Below are 19,377 nucleotides of genomic sequence, written 5' to 3' on the forward strand. Positions count from 1 at the left end.
GGATTTTAAAGTTCTGTAACTAGGGGAATGAACATTTAGATTATTATGTTCTCTTAATGAATTGACTTCTTTATAATTATGAAATGATCACCTTTATCATTGAGAATATTCTTTGGCCTGAAATCTGCTTTGTTATTCACACAGATAGGCACTTCGGCTCTTTTTTATTGTCCTTTTTATTAGAATGACATACCATTTTCCACTCATTTGCTTTTAACCTATTTGTGTCTTTATATTTGAAGTGTATTTATTGAAGTTACCACATAACTGGCTCTTACTTTTTTATCCAAGCTGAAATTCTTTGGCATTTAATTGGGAGTATTTCTATTTAATGTGATTATTGCTATGATTAGATTTAGATCTATCATCTTGCTGTATGTTTTCTATTTTTCACATTTCTTCTTTGTTCCAATTTTCCTCTTTCACCTTCTTGGCTAAATTTATTCTTAGGGTTTTATTTTGTAGCTATTGTAAACAGGATTACTTTCTTGATCTCTTTCCAGCTAGTTTGCTGTGGTGTATAGAAATGGTACTGATTTTTGCATGTTGATTTTGTATCCTGTAACTTTACTGAATTTGTTTATCAAGTCTAAAAGTTTTCTGGTAGAGTCTTTAGATTTTTTTCTATATAAGATCCTGTTATCTGCAAACAGGGCAATTTGACTTCCTTTTTTCCAATTTGGGTGTCTTTTATTTCTTTTTCTTGCCCTTTTGCTCTGGCTTGGACCTCCAGTACTATGTTAAACAAGAGCAGTGAAAGCAAACACCTTTGTCTTATTTCAGCTCTTAGAGGAAAGGCTTTCTGCTTTTCCCCACTCACTATGATGTTAGCTGTGGGTTTGTCATACATGGCCTTTATTATGTTGAGGTGTATTGCTTCTATGCCTAATTTGTTCAGAAGGATGTTGTATTTTATCAAATGCCTTTTCTGCAACTATTGAGATGATTATGTGGTTTTTGTTCTTCTATCGATGTATTTTTTTTTTTTTTTTTATATGTTGGAACCATCCTTGCATCTGTGGGATAAATCACACTTGATCATGGCCTGTTATTTTTTAGATGTGTTATTAGATTGACTTTGCTAATATTTTATTAGGGATTTTCGTATTAGGAATATCAGTGTATAGTTTTTTGTTGTTATTGTTGTTGTTGTGTCCTGTTTGGTTGTGGTATCAGGGCAATGCTGTCCTGGTAGAACGAACTAGGAAGAATTCCCTCCTCTTCAATTTTTGGAAATAGTTTGAGAATTGGTGTTAGTTCTTCTTTAAAAGTTTGGTGAAATTCAACGGTAATGCTATCTGGTCCTAGGCTTTTCTTTGTTGGGAGATTTCTGATTCAGTCTCATTACTTGTTACTGGTCTGTTCAGGATTTCTATTTCTTTCTAGTTCAATCTTGTTGGTTGTATGTGCTTAGGAATTTATCCATTTCTTCTAGGCTTTTCAAATTGTTAGTGTATGATTGTTCATAATAGTCTCTGACGATCCGTCATAGTTCTGTGGCATCAGTTAAAATGTCTCATTTTTATTTCTGATTTTATTTATTTGGGTTTCTCTCCTTTTTTTCTTAGTCATTCTAACTAGTAGTTTATCAATTTTGTTTTTCTTTTCAAAAAGCCAACTTTTCATTTCATTGATCTTTTGTAATTTTTTTTTTTTTTTTAGTCCCTATTTTGTTTAGTTTTTCTCTGATCTTTATTGTTTGTTTCTTTCTACTAGTTTTAGGTTTGGCTTTTTCTTGATTTTCTAGTTCTTTGAGGTGTGTCATTAGGTTGTTTATTTGAAATCTTTCTACATTTATGATGTAGGTGTTTAGTGCTATAAACTTCCTTCTTAGCACTACTGTATCTCATGGGTTTTGGTATGTCGTGTTTCTATTTCATTTGCTTCAAGTAGTTTTTAAAAAATTTTCTTCTTAATTTTTTCATTGACTCAGTGGTCATTCAGGAGCATGTTGTTTAATTTCCATATATTTGTAAAATTTCCAAAGTTTCTCTCCTTACTGCATTTTTAGTTTTATTTCATTGTGTTCTGGAAGATACCTGATATGCTTTCAATTTTTAAAAATTTGTCAAGACATGTTCTGTGGCCTAACATATGGTCTATCATGGAGAATATTCCATGTGCTGACAAGAAGAGTGTGTATTCTGTAGCTATTGGATATGATGCTCTGGCCATGTAAATGTTCATTAAGTTCATTTGCTCTAAAAGTGAAGTTTAAATCCAATGTTTATTTTGTTGGTTTTCTGTCTAGCCGATCTGTCCAATACTGAGATAGGGGTGTTGAACTTGCCAACTATTATTGTGTTAGAGTCTGTCTCTTCCTTTAGAGATAATAATATTTGCTTTATATATCTGGATGCATATATATTTGGAATTGTTATGTCCCCTTGCAGAATTGGCAGAATTGATCCCTTTATCATTATATAATGTCCTTCTTTGTCTCTTTTTTTTTTTTTTTTTTGAGACGGAGTCTCGCTCTGTCGCCCGGGCTGGAGTGCAGTGGCCGGATCTCAGCTCACTGCAAGCTCCGCCTCCCAGGTTTACGCCATTCTCCTGCCTCAGCCTCCCGAGTAGCTGGGACTACAGGCGCCCGCCACCTCGCCCGGCTAGTTTTTTGTATTTTTTAGTAGAGACGGGGTTTCACGGTGTTAGCCAGGATGGTCTCGATCTCCTGACCTCGTGATCCGCCCGTCTCGGCCTCCCAAAGTGCTGGGATTACAGGCTTGAGCCACCGCGCCCGGCCCTTTGTCTCTTTTTTATAGCTTTTCATGTAAAGTTTGTTTTACTTGATAATAAAAAAGCTACTTCTTTTCACTTTTGGTTTCTATTTGCCTGCATATCTTTTTCTGTCTTTTCACTTTGAGTTTATATGTGTTTCAGGTGAAATGAGTTTCTTGTAGGCAGCATATAGTTGTGGTATGTGTTTTTATCAATTTATCCAGATTATATCTTTTAAGTAAGAATTTAGTTTGTTTACATTCCAGGGTTACTATTGATAGGTGAGGACTTATTCCTGTCATTTTGTTAATTGTTTTCTTGTTTTCTTTGTTGTTGTTGTTGTTGTTGTTGTTGTATATCTTTTGTTCCTTTATCCTCTATTGTTTATCATGCAGTTTGGTAGTTTTCTGTAGTTGTAACATTTGGCTCTTGTTTTCTCATTTGTGTGTCTGCTCTACTAGTGAGTTTTATACTTTGTTTGTACTTTGGTGTGTTTTCATGATGGCAGCTATTGTCCCTTTCCTTCCAGATACAGGACTCTGTTAAGCATTTCTTGTAGGGCTGGCTTAGTGGTGATGAATTCTCTCCATTTTTGCTTTCGAAAGACTTTATTTCTCCTTCATTTTTGAAGGGTAGCTTTGCTGGATCTAGTATGTTAGCTGGAAATTTTTGTTTTTTCTTTTGGCTCTTTGAAAGTGTCATTTTATTCTCTTCTGGCCTGAATGGTTTCTGCTGAGAAATAAGCTGTTATTCTAATGGGAATTCCATTTTAAATGACTTGATTCTTTTGCTGTTTTTATAATTTTCTCTTTGTCTTTGACTTTTGACAATTTTACTATAATGTAACTTGGAGAAGACCATTTTGGTTGAATTTATTTGGGGATCTTTGAGCTTCCCATATTTGGATGTCTATATTTCTTGCAAGCTTTGAGAAGTTTGAAAGCTATTATTTCATTAAATAAGTTTTATTTGCCTTTGTTCATATCCATAAATTAGGACACTTGGTTATTTGGTCGATTTATGGTGTCATATATATTATGTAATCTTTCTTTTCTTTTCTTTTCTCTTTTCTTGAGACAGGGTCTTGCCATGTTGCCCACACTGATCTTGAACTCCTGAGCTCAAGAGATGCATATGCCTCAGCCTTCCAAAGTGCTGGGATTACAGGCATGAGCCACCATGCCTGGCCCTTTCATTCTTTTTTTTTTTTTTTTTTTTTTACTGACTGGATTATTTCAAGTGATCTATCCTCTGGTTCTGAAATTTTCCTTCTGCTCAATCTAGTCTATTGTTGATGGTCTTGATTTTATTTTTAATTTCACTCGTTGAATTCTTTAGTTACAGTTTCAGTTCTTTTAAATGATATCTATCTCTCTACTGAATTTTTCTTTCAGATCATAAATTATTTTCTTAATTTTTTGTATTATTTATCTCTGTTATATCTCACTGAGTTTCTTTAGTGAGATAGATTATTATTATAACAGAATAATAATGGTGTCTTATTCTGATTCTTTTTCTGATATTTCATAATTTCCTTTTCCTCAGAAGCTGTTGCTGGAAAATAATTGTGTTCCCTTGGAAGTCTCATGTCTTCTTCCTTTTTTATCTTCATTTGTCCTTACCTTTGATATCTGTGCATTTGGCATAACAGTCACTTCTTCCAATTTTATGAGTTGGCTTTCATAGGAAAGACTTTTTTTCTGTAGAAATATCTATAATGCTGGTTGTGTAGGACAGTTTGTCTTTGGTTCTGGTCTGGCACAGTAGTGTAGTCTCAGTATGATTTCCTTGGCTGTGTTCAGCATCAGTGGTGTCTATGATTTCCTCAGTGGTTTAGGCTGTGAATTTTAGTGGAGGCTGTGATGAGGCTCTGCTGGGGATTAGGATGCCAGGTGGGCTGGTCCTTGGGCATGCCTGTCTGTGGGCCTCTAGGCAGTGTACATGGGCACTGATGGAGTGGTTCCAGGAGAGCGGACCTTTGGGCCTTCAGAAGGCTTAGTTGGCTGCCAGCAGTGGCTGCAGTGGGCAGGCAGGTCCTCAGGCACCTAGGCAGCATGTATGGTATTGGCTGTGGCAGTAGCAGTGGCAGGACAACCCTCAGGCTCTCAAGTGGCATGTGCAGGTACCTAGGTCCCCAGGTAGGGTGTACAAGTGGTTGCTTGCAGTAGTGGTGGCAGGCTGGCTGGGCCCATCCTCAGGCCTCTGGAAGGCATGCACAGGTGCCAGTGGTGGCAGATGGGGTGGGTCAGTCCCTAGGCCCCTGGAATATGTGTGTAAGCATTGGTGGTGGCGGGCCATGTGAGCCAATCTCCAGGTTCCCAGACAACATGCACAGGGAGTAGCAGGAGTGGTGCCAGGTAGGACAGGCTTGTTCAGTGCACATGAGTGCAGGCTGCACTGAGGGGTGGCGCAGGGGGCAATCCTTACACATCCAGATGGCACACTGGGGTATCCGCGACAGTGGGGGTGGGTGGGGTGGATCTATCTTCAGACCCCCAGACAGCATGCATGGGTGCCTGCTGTGACAGGCTGAGTGGGCCGATTCCCAAGCTTCCAGATGACATGCTTAGGTGCCAAAAGCTATGGCAGTAAACCAGGTGGCCCTGGTTTTTAGGCCCCTGAATGGCAGGTGCCAATGGCAGCGGGTGGGGCAGGCTTATCATTGGGCTTCCTGATGGTGCATCCAGGCCATTCCATTCTTATTTTTATTTCCCTGTGTGTGACATGTCTATTCTCTCTTTCTGCTTTTGTGATCTTTCTTTTATCACTGGTTTGAGAAATGTGATCCCTATCTCTCAGAGATCACTGACCTTTATTACCTGATATACAGTTTCTTGCAAGCCATCATTTCATATATAGTATGGAAATATTTAGAAATGTTACTAAGTTTACTCTCAACCTTAGTATTTGAAGATAACATCCTCCTCTTCTTTAATGTTATTTTTCACTACCTCTCTTTCAGAAAGGCAATGGCTTTGTTTTTCAATAAATAATAGATTTACATCTCTGTTACTGATCTATAATCTCATTTGTCTGTAATGAGAAACCTCCCATTGAAACATGTATTTTCTCTGTTGGGTAATATATCAGAGATAGTTTGTCACTTCATCATCCTGCTATTGCTCCAGTAAACTTAACTATTTCTTACTCCCTGGAGACCAGGATCTTCACAGTTGGGTTATTTGTTGAAAGTTTGTGGTCATCCTATCATGCCTACCACCGCTACTATAAAGCAAGGTTAATCAATTTTGTAATGTCAGGTTTTCACTCTCATAGCACATGGAGAAACTCTAAAGATACTCTTGGGGTTTCTCTCATTGTGATTTTCAAGTTGTATTTAAAGGTATCCACTCTATTTTGGTGAAATCTCAGATGATATCTAAAAAATATGAATTCCATGGAATTTCTTTCTTAAAAGTTATAATAATGAAAGCTAGTCAATATGAGTTCTGAACAAACATCAGTCAAACATATAGATCCTGTTGACATCTAAACAATCAAAAGAAAAATAAGACAGTATCAGACATAGGCTTAAAAATACTGAAATTAATCATTCATATAATATATACAATAGTCCCCCCTTGTCCATACAGAATACATTCCAAGACCCCTTGGTGGATACCTGAAACCTTGGAAAATACCACACCTATATATACTACATATTTTCCTATACATACATACTATGACAAAACTTAATCTATAAATTAGTCACAGTGACAGACTAACAACAATAACTGATAATAGAATAGAAACATTATAACAATATACTGTAATAAAAGTTATGAATGTGGTCTCCCTCTCAAAATACCTTATTGTATTGTACTCAGCTATTTTTGGACTATTGTAGACCATGTGTAACTGACACTGTGAAAAGCAAAACAGTGGATAAAACGGGATTCCTGTACTAATCTTTACATATAGCTGAAATGTTGCAGAGCAAAATCACCTGTAGCAATTTTTTTGGTACTGGGGTTTGGGAACATCTGTTCTGTTTCAGGCTCTTTAGGAGACACTGATGCAAGCTGGGCTGAGAAATTATTATTTCATTTGACATCACTGGGAAACCAGTATTTCATAGCAACAGTTATTTAAAGATGATGTTAGATAACTTTAAGCATCATTTAAGCAAAAGTAATAAATTTGGGTGATATTTTCTAAAGTATTTTTAAATCAGTTCCCCATTTAAAAAATGTGTTGTGCAAATAATTTAACATTCCTTGATGACTGGAGACTATAATGCTTATTTTAATGAACATCAGTTATAATACCATGCAGTGATGCTTTTGGGGACTGTTGAAGTGTTTGGCATCATTTACGTCTACACAGTTTAACCCATGTTGTAGTGCTATTTAAGCTGGGTTTATTTCAGGTTTATTTCTGATTTCTGACTTTCTTACTTTCAGTCTGTCAGCTTGTATCTGCTGCTGAGTATATACCTGCTTCAAACAACCCTCACTCCATCTTATTAGCTTGTTACCTGTAATAACTTAAGAGCTAGAGAAACAGAACACCAAGATTATTAGAATTTTATCTAAAATAACATTTGAGGAAGGTGGCTATTCTCTCATGGAACAGTGTGTGTGGGGATAAGATTCAGTGTCTGGCACTGCTGCTGGTGAGGCTGCGGACTGCTTTGGCACTGAAGGGCTTTCTGTTATGTCTAGAAAACACATCACTTAGCATCTCTAAAATTTCTAATTTAACATATGGGGTCACATCTGTTAAAGGATTATTACTCTAGAAGGGGAGTGATGTATAATTTATAAAAATAACCCTATGGGGAGACAGCCAACTACATGTAATAACCTGGAATACTTGCTGTCTCCATTGAATGCTCCCAGCAGAATCTCACGTTATTTCAGTAGTGGGAGCAGATGAAAACAATTGCCCTTTATATACTGTTTACTGGGTTGTATTAGTTAGCATCTCTCCGTGAAAAATATTTGTTAACTGTTTGGTTTAAGCTTTGAATATTGACCTCCTGCTAGTATATAGTTGATATTTAATTCTGAAAAAAACATAAGTCCATTATTCTTAGCTGTAGGAGGCAAGAAAGGGTGTGCCATCCTTGGTAAGAGTGTCTTTCAAGAGTTGCCCAAATTTACTTATTCTTCCGGTAATACCTATAGAGTAGATAGTGTTAGAGAAAAAAGCCTCAGAAGGGGCTATTTTTGGATCAAACACATTAGCTTTTCTTTCTCACATGGTGATAATACAAACAAAGGCTCCTGCCAGAAGCACCTCCATGACTGTCTACATATTGGGTTTCTCAACAGCAAATAGCATGTCTCTCTCTCAACATGAGAGCAGATTTATTTCAGACCCCAGTGTGAGGCATCGCAGTAGGGAATATCTTGCACAATTCCCACTTTTAAATGAAAGAGAAAATAACTGAGGGCTTCTACCCACGTCCCCCGCCTGTAGGAACACTCATAGATTCAGGGTTGCTTTTCCTGTGATTAGCAGATAGCATTTCATCAAACATTCTAACATGGGATTCTTGAATTCTTGCATGTTTTCTTCTTTTTTACCCTTTGCCTTAATTTAGAGCTTTACCTCACTGTCAGACAAATGTAGAGTGATGTTTCTTTTATTGAAATCTATCGGTGATTTTAAAAAGAAAAGCAGAATTAACTTCCAATTCTAATAAAGGAAGATTAAAATAAGCAGGGATCCTATCTTGGGTTAACTGTTAATTGCTATGAATAATATTGCAGTAAGGTTGCTTTATATGATGACTTTGAAGCTTCACACCACATCTTAGTCAGATATGAGCACCTTTTTCTTTAATATCTTATTTTAGTCTTACTTTTCCTTCCCTTAAATTGTTTTGCTTTTTAGATTATTTTTCATCAAATTCCACCTTTAGATTACCATAGCCAAAAGCAGTATTTAATGTTTTATGTGATCCTGCTTAAAAATACGTACTAGAGTTTGGGAAGCAGGGGAAGTTTAGCATGACCTCAAAGCTCTTTAATCCTTTGTTGACTCAAAATCCAAACTGAATACAGGTGTAGTGTGATAAAGTTATTAGTTGCCCAAAATCTCTGCCAGGGAAATGTCTGATCATAGAAAAAATCTGATCTTTTTAAAAAATTAACTGCTTAAATATTTATTTAAAAGAGTCAGGAACATTTCCCATTTAATAAGAACAGAATTTTAAAGTAACTAAAAATAAGATACTATAGATGAAAGTCATAATTAACATTTATATGATGTTTTATGCTCCATGACTTTCCTTTACAGTAGTAGGAAGTAGGTCAGATATTCTCCCCATTTCATGGATGAAAAAAACAAAGGCTCAACAAAATTAAGCAAGCTGCCTCAGAAGTAGCGGAACTGAGGCTCACAGACTGGCCTCTGGGCTTGTACTCTGTGGTCCTTCTACCAAGCCAGGATGTGTCTGTGTAATGTCTAAATGCTACGTCTTGAGACACAAAATGAAGGAAAATTACTATAGTTATTTAACTGCGTTTATCCTTACAGACAAGTAATACAAAGTTCAACTACTTCCTTTACACAAATAATACTTATACTAATACTTAATTTCACTGTGTCATCACCCTTAAAACTCTTAGGAACACCCTAGTTTCTTGACTTCTGGGCCAGATGCCAAAGATACAGCAAAATGGTTAAGAGTACAGACATTGGAGTCTACTGGAGACAACCCCAAGCTTCAGTCTTGGTGCCTACTGTTTACAGTTTGTGCAGCTTGGGTGAGTCACACATGTCTAGAAGGCTTAAGTGATCAATAAATGTCAGCTATTATTATCAGCACAGAATTGCTAAAGCATTAAGCAGTGACTCAGAACATAACAGCAAGCTGCTTTGGGAAGGTTTTGTTATTCTAAAATTAGCGGGACCTTGCAATCCAAGAATTTACTGTTAGTTGTGCCTTGTATTCTGCCATGTGTGTCCCCATTTGCTCAAATACTGAAAAACCTACATGGAATAAGATGTAGAATAAATGTCAGTGTTCCCTACAAGATCTTCAGTGGGGATTATGGTACAAGGATCTTGCTTCTTTTTTTTTTTTTTTTTCAAATCTTCCTCTTCAGGCCCCTCCATTATTGTCTATTGAAACTTTTTGGATTTGAACTCTTTATAAAGCAAGCAACTCTCAGGTCATTTTCTGTCATGGTTGTTTATAATTTTCTGATTTTTTTAAAGACAGCTGATATGCCCAATTACAAATCGACATTGCCATATCCCCTTCTAGAATGTCTTGATTCATTCATGCCTGCATGCATTCATGCCTTTAGAAACATGAAAATTTGTTGAGGATTTCCTATAGGACAGGCCGTGTGCCAAATGCTGGAAGTAAATTGTAAGTAACACAGTTCAGAAATTAACAATCCAGCAAGGAGATTAAATAAGGACCTTAATTTAACTCTCCCTCTGTGTGTGTGTGTGTGTGTGTGTGTGTGTTTATGTGTGTGTGCGTGCGCGTGTTCCAGCAAGAGGAAGGTGAGAGTGAGGGGGGAGATTTTGAGCGAGCACTGTGTATATACTGACAGCATAAACACAGCCTGAAGAGTTTACTATTTCTAGAAATAGTAATGAACACAGTAGTAATAGTAATAGAATGTTATATGACCATAGGAGAGATTCTTTTCCACCTAAAGATGTCTTGGACTTGATAGAGGAAATGACATTTAAACTAGGTCTCAACAGTGAAAATATAGAATATTCTTTGGTAGAAATAAAGGAAAGGGTTTTCCAGGAAGATAAAACACCATGAGAAAAATCACAGAAGTGTCAATGTTCATGCCATATTCGAGAGTCTATAGAAAGGAAATTAATAGAAGAGGAAAATGGAGATTAGGGGCCAATTTGTGAAAGGCAAAAGCTGGTTCAAAGAAATGCAACTGTGCAAGAGCTCAAGGTGCACATTATTTTCCTTGAATAAGTATAGCATTTCAGACGGGCTGGTAGGAGAAATACACACACACACACACACACACACACACAAACACACAGAGGGAGAGTTAAATTAAGGTCCTTATTTAATTAGCCATAAAAAATTGTATCAGAAGCAAAATGGCAGCCCAGGGCAGATGCAATGTCCCTTTGCATGGCTTCCCTGGCCATCTAGAGTCCTTCATTGGTGCAGATGGGAGCCACAGTTTTCCACTCTCTGTCTTGCGTGTTTTCGAAAGCCCAGTTCTTGCTATGCCACTGCTCTTTTGTAGTCAGTATGTATATCCTCTCTTGAAAAAACTTTATACTCCCAGAGCATGTACTTTGGATTCTACTGGCCCTTGAAGCAGGCTCAGCATCAATAAAGTTCCTTCCTCAGACATGCAGAGAAAGCAAGTCAGTGTCTGGGATCCCTGAGCAATATCTATACCTTCAGCTTTCCAAAATTCTAGAAAGCTCAGATTTTTATTGTAAGAAAATTTATGTTATGGCAAACCCTAGCATCCAACCAGGAGAGGAATTTTAGCCTTTCACATTAAAAACAAAACAAAACAAACAAACAAAAACAACCTAATAATAAAGATTCAAGTTCCTGATTGTGATTGAGTTACAAAATAAATAGTCTCTCCTCTGCCCAGAATGCTTCCTCTCCCTGGGTATACAGAAGTTTTTAGTTTCCCCTTCCAAGAAGGCTTCCCTTCCAAACAGTAGCACTCCTCATTCACCCTTATAATTGCACACATTCCTCTAACTACTAATTATTCAGCTATGTCTTCCCCAAAAGACTACAACCTCCTTAAGAAAGATCCTGTTGAATTCTCAGAACCTCACACAGTTTTTGGAAAACAGTCATTTTAACAAATTCTTGAGTGAATAAACAAGTCGATGAACAAGATGGGCTCTAATCCACAGTCCTAGGTCTCCCTCCACTGTGGGCAGAGTGACACGCTGAGGAACGGCCAGTGTTTTGATGTAGTTCAAGAGTAGGGTGCTTGGAAGGCTAGTGACTAGGAAGAAAGAGGACAGTCTAGAGTAGAAAAGGTAGCTGGGATATTAAATACAAAAAAAATATTCCAATGTAATTGAGGGCCTAGCTAGGTCTAGATTCACATGTTGGGTTTTTTCCTTTTTTTGTGCAGGTAAGTGTGTCTTAAACATGGGTGAGTGAATTGCCTCCCAACAGATTTTTGGAGAGTTTCAAACTAAATTTAATTTCATTTTTGAAAAGGATGCTGTTTTTATTCCCAAGAGTTTTTCATATTATTACACCTACATAGTAAGAATCTTCACTGAGAATCATGGAGCTTATCTTTGCCTTGTGACTTTTTTTGTTATAAGTCAGGTTCATTAAGGAGTAATTTACATACAGTAAAATTTACCTTTTATAGTGTGCATTCTATGAGTTTTGGCTTATGTATATACATCTAGATGCAGTTTATCCACCACAACTAACATATAGAACTTTGCAACCCCCCAAATTATTTTGTGCCCTTTGTAGTTATCCCCTTTTCCCACCCAGCCTCTGAAGCCACTTACCTGTTTTCTGTCACCACAGTTTTCAGATTTCCAGGATGCTATCTAAATGGAATTAGTCAGTAGTCTTTTGAACTAGGCCACTTTCACTTAACATAATGCATTTAAAATTCATCCATATTGTTGCAGGTACTGGTGTTATTGCTGAGTAGTTTTTCATTGTATGGATATACCACAGATTGTTTTCATTCACCAGTTGATGGACATTGGGTTTTCTCTACTTTGGGGCTGTTGTGAATAACCCTGTGGTGAATATTTGCATACAAGTCTTTGTGTATGTCTTCATGATTTATGTTTTCATTTTTCTTGAGTCCATAATTAGGAGCAGAATTGCTAGGAGGGCATCCCAGTGAGTTTAATTTCTATTTCTTATGTTCTGGGGATCTATGGGTGTGTTTTCAGCAATGTAATGACATGAATAAATTGTGTTTCAGAAAGAACCTGAGAACAAGGTAGAACATAGGAACAGACTGGAGTCAAAGAGACTAGTTAGGAAATTGTTGCTTTTCAGTATACCTTGTAGGAGAAATTGCTGTTTTCTTCACTGTTTTCAGTGGAATGGATATAGGACATAGAGTAATATGAAGATTCTGTGTCTGTTTTTATTGATGATCAACTTCTCCCCATGGACTGTGGTATAAAAACAACTTCCATGAACTAAGTGGAAACAAAAAGGAGTCAGCATAATTTTTATATCTACAAATGCATCACTAGTGTTTTCCTCCTACCTTCAGCTATCCTTTTATTTTCCTTCTTTTCCATTTTATTTGCTCTTAATATTTCAACCACAGCATGGCAAGGGAAGTAAGGATTTGAAATGTAAGTGTTCCTTTTTCTTTTCTTCTTTGTGCTTTTGAAAAAGGGCCAACCACTTGTAATGGCAGTGATTTAAAACAAACAAACAAACAAACAAACTTTAATTTATATATAGCATAGATAGCTTTCTCCTAAACCATTTTGAAAGATCCAAATTCAACAAAATTAATAATTCTTTCTAGTACCTTATAGGTGTACTTCAAAAGACTATGAACATAATTTAAATACAGAAAATTAGAACCACAGGCCTTTTCAGTTCAAAGAGACCTTAAGAGAAGCAGCCCACATCACCCATTTGTAGGTGAGAAAGCTGAGGCCCAGAGTGCTGGACAGAGTTCACCAGAGTCCTGTCACCAACCTGAATGAGGACTCATTATTTCTATAGCTAGAACATGTGCCTCCCCAGAATGAGAAGAAAGAGTGAGTCTGTGGTTTCTAACAGTTGGAAAATTGCCTCAGGCTTTCTGTGTACTTAAAAATAGTCAGGATAAAATTTGAATTTCAAAGAGAGTTTCAATAGTTAGAAGCTATCAAATATGAAGATATATGAAAAGATAGAACATGGTGACATGCTGTGAGATTTTTAATATTTTGTCTATTTTAGTGCTCTTATTGAAATATTGTGACACTAAGATACAGCATTGCTCATTAACAAACATGTAATTTTGCTGCTGACTGTTTTGGATGTCCTAAACTGCCAGTTTTTAGTTTCTTATAAATAAATATCATTTTAACTTGAATTTTATAACACAAGAGACATGTTGGGGAAAACTAGTGATGCCCGCAGTGAAACTGTCTACTCAGGTGCACACCAGGCTTTCCTGGAGGTCTCACTGTCATTCTGTTGATAGACACTTCTACAAAAGCAAAATGAACAATTGGGAGACATAAGTCTGTGCTGAGATGACAAGGCATGAGCTCCTACCACCATCAATCTGTGTCACAGTGAAATGTCTATTCATTTTCCACGTCAGCATATATGGTAACATATAATGGCATGCAGTTTAAAGCTCATTATTCACTATTTTTTCAGTCTCTGCCTTAGACACATATAGCTTTCAACAATATAGGGATTAGGGTTTCTGGGAGGAGAGAGGAGGAAGGTCGAATAAATATAATAGAAGATCGTAGCAATTTTTTACAAATGCATAAGTAATTAAAAGGTGATCAGAGTGTCAGCTTTATTACTTAATGAAAGTTGAATTGAAAGGTGGGGTTTGGATAACCAGGAATAACAGATTTCTTAATACTGAGCCCCAGAATTGGACATACCCACCGCTCCACACAGCATGGAGCAGCCGTAGTTCTTCCATGTGAGAGCCTCTTTCACAGCTCTGCTCAGCACGAATGCTCTCAGAAGGTCATCTCAGCTCAGCTCAGCATGTATGCTCTTGAGAGGTTGGGAAGGAGTGAAACTGAACTTCAAGTTCCTTCCGCCAATTCAGCAAGTGGATTAAGTCACATCACCTCCCCTGTAGGGAGAGGTAGGAGACTAAGGGTTTTGGAGAATCTTCCCTCTTCTTCAGAAAAAAGAAATAAGTATCCCCTTTTTTCTATGTGGATGAGAGAGGGGAGGGGTCAAAGTAACTAACCCTTTTGGAGCCTCAGTGGTCTTATCCATGTAGTTAAATTCCCTGTATTCAGGAAGTTGAGAAAATAAAAGATATCTAGGTATAGTGGTGGCCCGTTGACTGGCGCAGAGTGAGTGCTAAAAAGATAGTAGTGATTCCATTCCATCTTCCTTAGGATGATTCCATGTGTTCTTCTTTGCCCTTATTTTGGTTGCCTTTTATAACCAAGTTTCTGATTTGGACAACCAAGTGTCATTCTCTGCAATAAAGTTAATATGAAAAAGAATAGATGTGTGAGGAATCGCAAATTATAATTTTTATTTACTGAGTTTGAGGCATGTATCAGTAGGTTCTTGGATTTATAATTTTCATGATGCAGGAGAAAATGAACTAGTTGATTTGTAGCTCAGTTGGAAAATTAAATAGTTAAAGCTGCTACAGAGACTGAAGACTGACTCTGAAGAATATAACATCTCAAGGAGCAGCAAAGAGAAGAAGTTACAGAGGCAAGAAAGAGAAATTCAAGAGGCTAGAGAATGAGGAGGAAAACTGTGAGACTGGGCAACATAAAAGTCAAGGAAAGGGATCATCTAGGAAGGAGGAGGGCATCAACCATGTCAAATGCTGTAGAGGGGTCAGGTAAAATAGGAAGAAATAGAACAAATAGATGTGCAGAAAGCCGTAGCCATTATTATAATAGCTCTCAGGTACTGAGCACTTACTGCATGCCAGGCACTGTGTTAAATGCTTCACATACTATATTGATTTAACCCTCAAAAACACCCCTAATTTTATAGAGAGGGTAAGTGAGACCCAGAAAAGTTTAGTGCCAGCTTGGCTTAGGTCACAGAGCTTGGAGGTGACAGAGCTAGGACTCAGACCCTTGCCATCTGATGCTTAACCCCACAGCCCTCCCTCCTCTGGAAGACTTGCTTCTGCCCATGTGGTAGGTGAGGAAGCCAAAGTGCTGACAGGAAAGATGACAAAGATGTGCCCCCCCGAGGGGAGGGGAGGGAGCATGGCAAGTAGAGGAGGGTAGGCTGAGGTTTGTCTTGGTTTGTTTGTTTGCTGTTAGATGGCAGAAATTTTGGCGTTATATAATGCATTATTAAATTCCCATCAGGGGCACATGAGAGATCAAGAGAGCGAGGAGACATTCAGAAGGCACAGGACAGGTGTGTGTTGGCGGGGAGGGGACCTTAGAAAGAAGAGTCCCTCTTCCTTTGTGACAAGATAGGGAAGAAGCTATTACGTCTGTAGGTTTATTGTCAGAATATTGAGGAAGTTCTCTTCTGATTGTTTTAATTCCTCTCTATCCCGCTTTGCCCCCTTCCCTGCCACCACTCCTCTTCTCCAGAACGTTGTACTTACCCTTCAAGCTTCCATTCTTGTCACTTGGGGCTTCCAAGAAGTGCTCTGCATCCATCCACTCTGCAGGCACTGCCAGTTGTGCACCAGCAGGACTGGCCCTCTCACCTGCTGGGTGTGCCTTGCCTTCGGGAGAAGGGCTCCTGTTTGCTGGGTGCTGAGGTTGTGCACAGAGCCAAAAACTGTTTGCTAAGTAAGCATAAATGGATTCAGCCTGCATTTAAGACATGGTACCACCCTGCAAGAGTTAGGACTAAGATAAGTGCATGAAGGATTATAACAAAACCCCTAGTGGCAAGGACCACAAAACAGAGATATGCAGGGTGCAGTGGACTTAAGGACGCACACAGTGGAGCAGGGGACTAAGTACTGTGTGGGTGATTTCAGGAGAAACTTTATAAGGAGTGTGGTTTTGAGCTCATTGTTGAAAGACAGGCACTTTTTTCACAGAAGAAGATAAAGCACAGGCTTTTTATTTAAATGCAGTAGCATAAGAAATAGCACGGGTTGGGCACAGTGGCTCATGCCTATAATCCCAGCACCTTGGGAGGCCAAGACAGGAGGATCGCTTGAGGCCAGGAGTTCAAGACCAGCCTGGGTGACATAGTAAGACTCTGTTTAAAAAGAAAAAAAGAAGAAGAAAAAAGGAAGGAAGGAAGAAAGGAAGGGAGGGAGGAGGGGAGAGAGGGAGAGTGGGAGGGAGGGAGAGAGAGAGGGGAGGGAGGGAGGGATGGGAGGGGGAAGAGGGGGAGGGAGGGAGTGAGGAAGGAAGGAAGGAAGGAAGGAAGGAAGGAAGGAAGGAAGGAAGGAAGGGCACAAAGGGCTTATTTGGGGAACATGGGGCAGTCTATTTTGGCTGAAATATGGAACATAGCTGGGTGGTCAGTCCAGGATGCACTGGAAGGGCCTTGAATGCTAAACGAAGAAATTCTGTTTTACTTGACTTCTTTGAGAGGAGCCTTCCATTTTCATCTTTATCTGTATCAGAAAAAGTTATGAACATATTCAAAAACTATTTTAAACAATCTTTTGGACATAGCCAAGAAGTTGATGATGAGAGTTTAGAAGTCATACCCACCATTTACATCCCAGAAACCAAGCCAGTATCCTGGAGAGTTTCAGTATAGTATCCACCCACTCCCCCAGGAACATATAGTAGCAGATAGGTAAGGGCTGCGTTGTCTTCCTGGGCAGTCACTGGCTTCATCACATCATCTAGGGGGGAAAATGGAAGGCGAGCCTGCAGTGTGCCTTCTCCTGCAGGTCTATGGTAGAGACCAACATCAGGTTTCCCACTACTTGTAAATTGTTATGCTTAATAGCTATTTCCAGCCAAAAAAAGTTAAAAATAAAAATCTCTTTTTTCTTTCAGTTAAGAAAAAGAAGCCTAAACTTTTAAATAAATTTGATAAGACTATTAAAGCTGAACTTGATGCTGCAGAAAAACTCCGTAAAAGGGTAGGTTGATATTTTTGTGCAATGATTTTGTTGTTAAATAAACTCAGGCGTTACTCTTGATTTGTTAAAAAATAATAAGTGTAAAAGAAACAACAGTTGAATAGAGTGCATTTTCCCCCAGGCACGTGAATATTCCACATGAAATGAATCAGATGGAAGAGAATTGCCACCACATGGCCAAAGAGAAATAGAACTTTCCTTCAAGCCAGCCAATGTGGGTGTCAGCCTACCTCCATCACATTCTAGTTATGTAGCTTTGGGGAAATCACTTGGCCATTCTGGGTGTTCGTTTTCTTAAAGATATGAGAATGATAAATACTTTTTCTACCTCTGATTGACTTGTTTAAAGATCAATTTAAAGATCAAATGAGAATTTTTTTTTTTGGACAGAGCCTCTGCCCAGGCTGAAGTGCAATGGCACAATCTCGGCTAACTGGAACCTCTGCTTCCTGAGTTTAAGCAATTCTCCTCCTGAGTAGCTGGGATTACAGGTGCTCACCACCATGCCTGGCTAATTTTTGTATTTTTACTAGAGACAGGGTTTCACCATGTTGCCCAGGCTGGTCTTGAACTCCTGACCTCAAGTGACACACCCATCTCAGCCTCCCAAAGTGCTGGGATTACAGGCATGAGCCATAAATGACATTTTAAAAATAACAACACTGTCAAGTGTCATAGAAGTGGAAGTTTTTAATTTTATAGCTCCCTGATGCAAGAAAAGAAGAAGACATTCTTCTTACTTAGGGTTAACCTCATGCACCTCCAGGTTTTTAGGGTAACTTATTTATGTTTTAATTTATCAATATGTTTGAAATATTACTTGCATTTCTTTATAGATATTACAATTTTGAAAACAATAAATCGAAACTGGATTTAAGTTACTTGTTCCCTAACCTTGGTCATATCATCTAATTATCGGGTGCAAAAATATTTATTATAATGTATTTAATCATATCTTCAATTAATCATCTCCTTGTTTTTGGCGAAAATTTGTTTCTCTACTCTGCACTTGAATGTAGACTCTGTAATGTTCATTAGTTTTCCTGTTAGGCTTTGTAATCAGTAGACATTGACTGCAATAAAAAAAGGAACAAGCGGACTTAAGTAAACAAACAACAATAAAAACACTCGTTAGGAACTAAAATGAGACAAGAATGTACGTCTGCATGTTTATTGAAAGTGTACCAGCGAGCGTAAAGGCTTTTGGAACTGCCGTTAGGTGAGACTCCAAAGCCAAGGTTTGCCAATAAAAATTTAGTAACTCCAAAGAATATTGCAGCAAAGTCATTGTTCACTTCCCTTAAATCTAACCACGTGGAATGATTCCTACTTTCTGATAGTAAACAAGAAAGTTAACTGTCTTGTTTAACTTTATAAAGTGAAGCCATCTACTGTTTGTGGTCAGTTTGTATTTCTTAATAGAACTGAAGCAATAATTTTTTTCTGCCACCTCCTTTGGCAACCTCTACTTTCTCTAAACTAAATGTCATATATAAAAATGGGAGTGCCTACTGCACAGGTAACTTTCAGTGTAAAAAACATGTGAGCAGCTTTAGAGAAGGATTTTAATGTAATTATATGAATGATAAAGGAGGGCACAGTTATGGAGTATTCTGCAGTGTTGCTCCTTTGAAGTTATGTTTTTCTCAAGGAGCATCTTGAATTTATACCAGGGAAATAAAAGAGGAAGTAGCAGCCACATATACAATTCTTGCTTCTGAAACAACAGGAAGCTGTGTTATTGACTGACTCATCAACATAATTCAGTCTTTTAGGGTTGTTTTTATGGCTAGTATTTTCAGAGGATGCACCTTAGCGCGCTGGACCAGCCGAGGCCAACTAACACACACCCCACACAGAGCCAGTGAAGCCTCAGTTCACACCTCAGGCTCAAGGACTGTGTTACAAGAAAGTATGTGTTCGCTTTTTATCCCCCCAGAAAAGTATAGATCAGATTATATTCCAATCCTCTATTTTTAAAAAATATATATTT

General features: G+C 38.1%; 1 protein-coding gene across 29 annotated transcripts in view; it reads left to right on the forward strand.

Annotated features, from left to right (window-relative positions):
* Positions 1-19,377, forward strand: part of LOC105482229 (aspartate beta-hydroxylase) — a 221,339-nt gene that overhangs the window by 123,236 nt on the left and 78,726 nt on the right. For all 29 annotated transcript variants that reach the window (XM_071068186.1, XM_071068191.1, XM_071068188.1 and 26 more), the window contains one exon: positions 17,299-17,384. In XM_071068186.1, coding sequence (XP_070924287.1) covers positions 17,299-17,384 — 86 coding nt within the window. The remainder of the gene's footprint in view (positions 1-17,298; positions 17,385-19,377) is intronic.

This window comes from Macaca nemestrina, chromosome 8 (assembly GCF_043159975.1).
Source record: "Macaca nemestrina isolate mMacNem1 chromosome 8, mMacNem.hap1, whole genome shotgun sequence".
Lineage (NCBI taxonomy): Eukaryota > Metazoa > Chordata > Mammalia > Primates > Cercopithecidae > Macaca > Macaca nemestrina.